At 31.2% G+C, this 7,346-nt stretch overlaps 1 protein-coding gene across 1 annotated transcript; it reads right to left on the reverse strand.

Annotated features, from left to right (window-relative positions):
- Positions 1–5,990: 5,990 nt before the first annotated feature.
- LOC130451961 (uncharacterized) lies at positions 5,991–7,084 on the reverse strand. The gene has a single exon (XM_056791320.1). The coding sequence runs from the start codon at positions 6,934–6,936 to the stop codon at positions 6,160–6,162; it is 777 nt and encodes a 258-aa protein (XP_056647298.1). The 5' UTR covers positions 6,937–7,084; the 3' UTR covers positions 5,991–6,159.
- Between the last annotated feature and the right edge of the window lie 262 nt (positions 7,085–7,346).

A 7,346-nucleotide genomic window follows, 5' to 3' on the forward strand; every position in this document is an offset into this window, starting at 1 on the left:
TACCCAAGTCTACATCGTTTTCAAATCGAGCACAGGTGGAACGCGATGCTTCTACCCTTGCACTTCAATGGAATAGAAAATTTACTTCTTTTGATGCTTACAGTCCAATTTTTCACGTTTGCATACGAAAGATATTGATCACCAAGGGTATTACGTATATCTTCGTAAATCTGCTTACCACTTTTAAATAAAGATACTTAATGATTGCTGGATACTCCAATATTTCGATTTTCATAATATCGTTGAACATCTTTTTTAACGTCAAAATTTACACTGACACTTCTAATAAGTTATTGTTCGTTGCTATGGTAACGCAATATTTTGTTTATGCATGGAACTGATCTAGGCTAACTAGATATCAATACATCCTCGTACATATTCTGCTATCAAATGCTCAATTGCAGAATAAATTTCATTTGCTGTTGTATTATCTGTCAATTGAACGCACTTAAATAGTCCTTCAGTTATTTTAGTTACTGTTAATGCTAATGTTAATGTTAATAATAATAAAAACTGCAAGTTTGCGTTATATACTTACAGGGTAAAAATCTGATTGTCACTCAAATGTATTCAAATATTCAAGCATTTGAAACTAAGTTGAGACTGTGGGAAAATTAGGTAAATAATGAATCTTTGAAGAATTTCCGTTATTTAAAATCATTTGGAACTGTGAACCAAAAAATGGGAAGTTTATTGTCAACATCTGTAGAATTTCATTACGGAATTCAACAATCGATTTGAAGTCTTTCGCAAAATGAATAAAATTGAATTCCCAATTTTCAACAATCCATTTTGAAGTTTCACAGCCACCAGTTCATTTACAAATGGAGTTGATAGATCCTCAATCGGAGAGTATTTTGAGATAAAAACTTTAATGATGTTAAAGCTCTTGTATTTTATACACAATATTTCAAGAGTTTGGATAATTACCGGAATTAAAAAAGCATGCAGCATGCATACTCTGCATGTAAGCACAATTAGTAATGGAAGATCTCGAGGAAACTGTCCTTAGCAAACTTGATATAAATAGTCCATTCTTTTTCCGATATGTAGATGATTGCATTACTGTTGTACCAAAGAATCAAATTGAAAACGTAAATAAAAAATTCAACTTATATCATAAAAAAACAGAATGGTATACGAAACCAATTTGTTCATCAAGATATTTGAACTTCTCTTCATGTCATCCTATGTCACAAAAAAAAGATCAGTGATAAGTTAGGCTGATAGATCTATCAAACTATCAGTACATGAAACATTAAAACATAAAATACAAGGACTTTCCCATCAACTATCAAATTATTTTAATAAATATATTATTAAGAGTCATAAAGGACATAATACCATATCCAAATATTTGACTAAATTAAAATCTAAAACACCAAAAAACAAAAGAAGTAATATTATATATCAAGTGCCTTGTACTAATTGGCTGGCTGGCTAATGTTTTTTTGATATTTCGTGGTTCGTTAATGCAGATCTATTTCTTTAAAGGTATTGATGACCTTTTAATCTATGTTCTAAATACTGAGAATAAATACAAGGCACTTGATATATAATATTACTTCCAATATTATATATCAAGTACCTTGAATTTTAGCGGCATATGTAACGACCATAGCCTTCACAGCTATTTTGAAAAAGTTCCTTCATACAGGGTGATTGATATACCTCAAAATATGATGATACTGTTCATCATGCCTTATGCAAATATTGCTAGTTTCCAAGATACGGGGTGTTCAAAGTTTAAATTTAAATTTTGATTTTCGCAATAATTTTTTATGTTTTCACAATTTCTCTTTGAAAATTGTCAATTTTGCGTTTTTTGGCATGAGGATTCATAATTTACACTAAATTCAATAAATTTCAATTACAAATTTATTATTCCTCAAATTTGTAACAATATCAAATTTGTCAACAAAAATATAAAATGCCTAAAAATGTCCACCATTTACTTCAATACACTTTATAATCCGCTTTCGTAAAGATCTTTTAGCCACTTTTAGACAGTTTGTGTAAAAGCAATAATTGGATAATAATAAGAATAAGTAATACATTAGTGTACCATTTATTAACAATTTAGTAATTAACAAGAGAAATAGTTATTTATCAAATAATGCCTAGGCATAACGATTTCTCAAATAATGAGATGCGCGATATGATTTGTGTGTTTGCTCAGTCAAATTATAGTGGTCCAACTGTGGCTCGATGATATTCACAATTATACTCAAATCGAAGGCAATCCAATTACAAACTGTACCGAAATCTTTACAATCGCTTAGGTGAAACGGGGTCTTTACGCTCTAAAACTGAGCACGGTGCTACAAAAAAAATCACTGCCGATGAAGAAGATGAAATTTCAATTTGTGTTACGGAGAATCCAGATATCAGTACTCGCCGATTAAGTCTGCAAACAGGTATAAGCCAATCATCTATTTTTAGAATACTGAAGAGGAAAAAATTGCATCCATATCGTAATACTCCTGTTCAGAATTTATTATCTAAAGATTTACGTAAGCGTCTACAATTTATCCATTTTTTGCAAGATAAACAAAATGTTAACCCAGATTTTCTGGATACAATTCTTTTTACTGATGAGGCAACTGTTTCAGGTTAGCTTTAATATTATTATTTAAATAAAACACGTTTAGTTTTGAAAACACGTTTTACTTCGTTCTTCTATATGTTCTAACCTAACTATCTAAGTCTCCCGCTTCCCAACTGTCATTTGCCAGGTGACCATAGAACATTCAAGCTAGTACATGGCACTGTGAAGTGTCATATACGTAACATCTCCCCTTTTTGGACTTATACTGAAATAATTGAAATACTAACTAACTAATACTATAAACTAGACATGAAACTAATAATAATATTTTTTTTCCACTATGTATAATAGTCTCTTTACCTATTTGGTACATTGACGACCCGACCTGATCTTGTGCATTTGCTATTTGCTTCCTTGACACTTGTACATTCATTTGCCGTTTTATTATTATTAGTTCCACAACCGTTTTCATTATATACATCAGTTCTATTAGACAAACAAGTGTTCTCACTTGATTCATCAGCACTACTAGGTTTACAGTTTATGTTTATATTTTCGTTGTTGTTTGACGCATTTATAACCGTTGGATTTTTTGTATTTTTTAGAAAGGAAGAATTTCTTTTATAAACCCTGCCATTTTCATCACTAACCAAGTATGATCGTGGAGTATTAGTATTTGATAACTTTTCCCGGTGTCCAATACCCATCCTTCTTCAATTTAAATAGTATATCTTGATTTTCGTTAAAATCTGAGCTGCTACGTGCAAATTTATCATGATAGCTTTTTACTGCCAACTTTCTTTCTACTTTTTTCCCATACTCGTTAGTGGTTTTGGGTTCCAATAATTTGTTGGATATAGGCAAACCTGTTCTTAGTAACCTGCTTTGTAATAACTCTGAAGGTGAGGCCTCAAGACCACATAGTGGTGTAACTCTGTAATTTAACAAATGAACAAATATTTCGTCTTCATTGTTACACTTTTTTAATAACTGTTTACATATATGTACGGCTTTTTCAGCCAACCCATTCGACTTTGGGTACCTGGGACTCGTAAAAACACATTGTATGTTGTATTGATTACAAAATTCTTTAAATTTAAAGCTGTTGTAGGGATTGTTATCAGATATAAACTTTGCAGGTAATCCAAAATTAGAAAATATTACTTTTAATTGTTTTAAGATTTCATCTATACTTTTTCTTTGTATTTCTTTCAATTCGATCCAATTGCTGTAGTAATCGACTACAACTAAATAATATTTTGATGCTTATTCTAATATATCAGACCCCACTATCTCAAATGGATATTTAGGTACCTCGTGCGCTATTAGCGGTTCTTTTATTTTATTTCTGCTGAATTTCTCACATATGCGACACCTTGAAATAAAATTTTCAATATCAGTTATTATACCCGGCCAGTATAATATTTTCCTTGCCCACTTCTTTGTTTTTTCCATGCCAAAATGGGATTTATGTAGCTCTCTAGTCATATGATTTTGTAGTTTTTTGGGTACGCAAATTCGCTCGTTGAAAAATAAAATTCCATGGCGAACCAGTAGATCGTCTTTTATTTTATAATACTGCTTTAGTTCAGTGTTATCCAATACTTTTTTATCTGGCCAACCTTTAATGCAATATTCAGTAACTTTTTTAAGAGTACTATCATACAAAGTTTCCTTGCTTACCTCAGCTAATCGACTATTTGTAATGGGTCTTTCAATGTCAATCGTATGCACAACCTCTTCCATTTCACAATCTTCATTTACTTTGTCTTTTATGAATGACCTACTTGAAAGATCAGCTATATACATCTTTGAACCTGGTATGTACTCAACTTCGAAATTATATTTTAAGATTTTCAAGCGCATTCTCTGTAGTCTGGACGTAATTTTATTAATATCTTTTTGCTGAATGCCAATTATTGGCTTGTAATCGGTTTGTACTGTTATCTTATTACCGTAAACAAACGGATGAAACTTAATTAGACTAAAACAAATTGATAAATACTCCTTTTCTATTTGTGCGTACCTTGTCTCGGTTTCAGTAAGACGTCTTGAGCAAAATGCTATGGGTTGACCTCCTTGCATAAGGCACCCTCCCACTCCATACTGGGAACTATCACTTTGTACTGTAATAGGTAAGTTTGGGTTAAATATTTTAAGGGTTGGTAAATTACCTATAACTTTTTTCAGATTGCTAAATGTATTTTCATGATCAGCAGTCCACAAGAAATTTACGTTATTTTTTATTAAACCTCTTAGAGGCGCTACTATTTCTGACATCTTTGGTATAAATTTCGTTAAGTAATTTACCATGCCCAGAATTCTCAGCAATTATTTTTTATTTTTTGGCGCTTCTAAAGCCATTATTGCCTCTACATATGAATTATTTGGTTTTATCTCCTCTTTGGAATAAACCTGCCCCAAGTATTTTACTTCCTTTACTTTGTATTGTAACTTGTTAGCATTAAATCTTACATTAAACTGTTTAGCTCTCTCTAGTACTTTATTCATTATCAAATCATGTTCTCTTTCGTCTTTACCAGCAATTATTAAGTCATCAAAATATATTGGGATATTTAAATCTCCGAAAATTCTTTCATTTACTCGTTGGAAAACTTCTGGACTACATGATAGACCAAAACATAACCTCTTAAAACGATATTTACCGAATGGTGTTATAAATGTGCATAATTTTTGGCTATCTTTAACCAATCCTATGTGATAGAAGGCAACTGACATATCTATCACACTGTAGATACTTTTCCCTCTTAATTTTAAGCCTATTTCTTCTGTTGTTGGTATAGGATGCCTATCTATACAAATATACTTATTTAAATGTATAGGGTCTAAACAGATTCTTAACTTGTCTGAATTAGGTTTTTCGACACATACTATATTACTTACCCATTCTGAAGGTTCATCGACCTTCTCAATTATATCTTTGTCTACTAACTCATCCAAAGTGTTTTTTAGCTTTCCTTTAATTTTTTCAGCGACTCTTCTGCAATTACTTACAACTGGTTTGTAACCCTCTTTTAATAAAATCCTATATTTAAACGGAACCTTACCAGTACCTTCAAACAACTTTTTATTCTGATTGATGAAATTTTCTTTAGGATCTCTTTTATTCTTTAAGTTAACTTCATCCAGCTTGCATATTATATTTAATTTTACACAGGTTTTTAATCCAAGAATAGGTTTGCCTCGTATATCTACAACCAAGAACTTTACATTTTGAATATTATTTTTAATTAAACATTTTAAAATTATACTTCCTACAACTCTGATTTTATTGTTGCCATAGGCTATAATACTTTGCTCTGAATGTATTATGTCATTCTCCCTTTCTAATTTTTTTATATAACTTATTGGAAGCACATTACATTGAGCTCCAGAATCAACCTTAAACTTAATTACACTATTATCAATACATACATTTTCTGTCCATATTTTTTCAAATTCTGAATTATCATTCTCATAAATATTGAATACAGTTAGATTGTTAATAACAAAATCTTCATCACTCGAATCATTTTCATCAACAAGATTTACATGTTGATTACTATTTATATTTCTATTGTGACTGTTAAAATATTTACCTTTGTTCTTATTTATCTTACTGTTACTAAAGTTATCTTTTTTATTGTATCTGTTTTGCATCCTACAGCAAAATGTCCTTCCAGTCCACACTTAGCGTAGTTTTTTCCGAAAGCAAAACACTTGCCTTTGGTGTGTCTTCTGCCACATTTCAAGCACCTGTACTCTCTTCCGTTATTATTGCCACTGTCGCTAGTACTAGGGTCACCTTGACTGTATCCTCTTCTTCGAATTAAATTCACTTCTTCCTTGTTTAAATCTTTTGCTTGAAGCTTAGTAGCTTCTGTTGTTCTACAAGTGCTTTCTGCAGTTTCCAGATTTAAATTATTTATTCCCAATAGTTTTTCTTGCAAATTATGATCTTGGACCCCTAAAATTATTCTATCTCTTATAAGACTATCTTCTTGAGTTCCAAAATTGCACGGTTTAGCTAATAATTTCAAGTCTTTTATAAAATGATCCATGCTTTCTCCCTCTGTCTGATTTCTTGAGAAAAATTTGAAACGATCAAACGTTTCATTATTGCGTGGTTTACAATAATTGTCAAAAGCTGCTATGACTTCTTTGTAATTTCCTTTTTGATCTTCTGATAGACTTAATGTGCTGAATACTTCTATAGCCTCCTCACCAGCGGAGTTTAAAAACAAAGCGATTTTGCGTTCATCTGACTTTCCACTTAATTCGGTTGCTTTTAAGTAAATTTCGAAATGTTGTTTAAACTTCTCATAATTTTTATGAAGGTTTTGATCAAATACAAGACTTGATGGCGGTTTAAATCCGCTTGAATCCATATTAAAATCTTATTCTCAACTAAAGTTCTGTATTTTATATTTATTAAACTCACTCTTCTTGTTAATTCACACCTGACACCATGTTTCAGGTTAGCTTTAATATTATTATTTAAATAAAACACGATTAGTTTTGAGAACACGTTTTACTTCGTTCCTCTATATGTTCTAACCTAACTATTTAAGTCCCCTGCTTCCCAACTGTCACTTGCCAGATGACCATAGAACATTCAAGCTAGTACATGGCACTGTGAAGTGTCATATACGTAACATATAGAAACGAAATTTTATAATAAATCTGAATTTGCATTACAAGTAATTTCGTATTGAAACATGAGAAAATTCTCTTTCGAATTTATCCTTGGAAAACAGGCAAAAACACACACAAACTCGATATTCTTTGGAGATGCTTT

The sequence above is a fragment of the Diorhabda sublineata genome, chromosome Y (genome assembly GCF_026230105.1).
Source record: "Diorhabda sublineata isolate icDioSubl1.1 chromosome Y, icDioSubl1.1, whole genome shotgun sequence".
Taxonomy (NCBI): Eukaryota; Metazoa; Arthropoda; class Insecta; order Coleoptera; family Chrysomelidae; genus Diorhabda; species Diorhabda sublineata.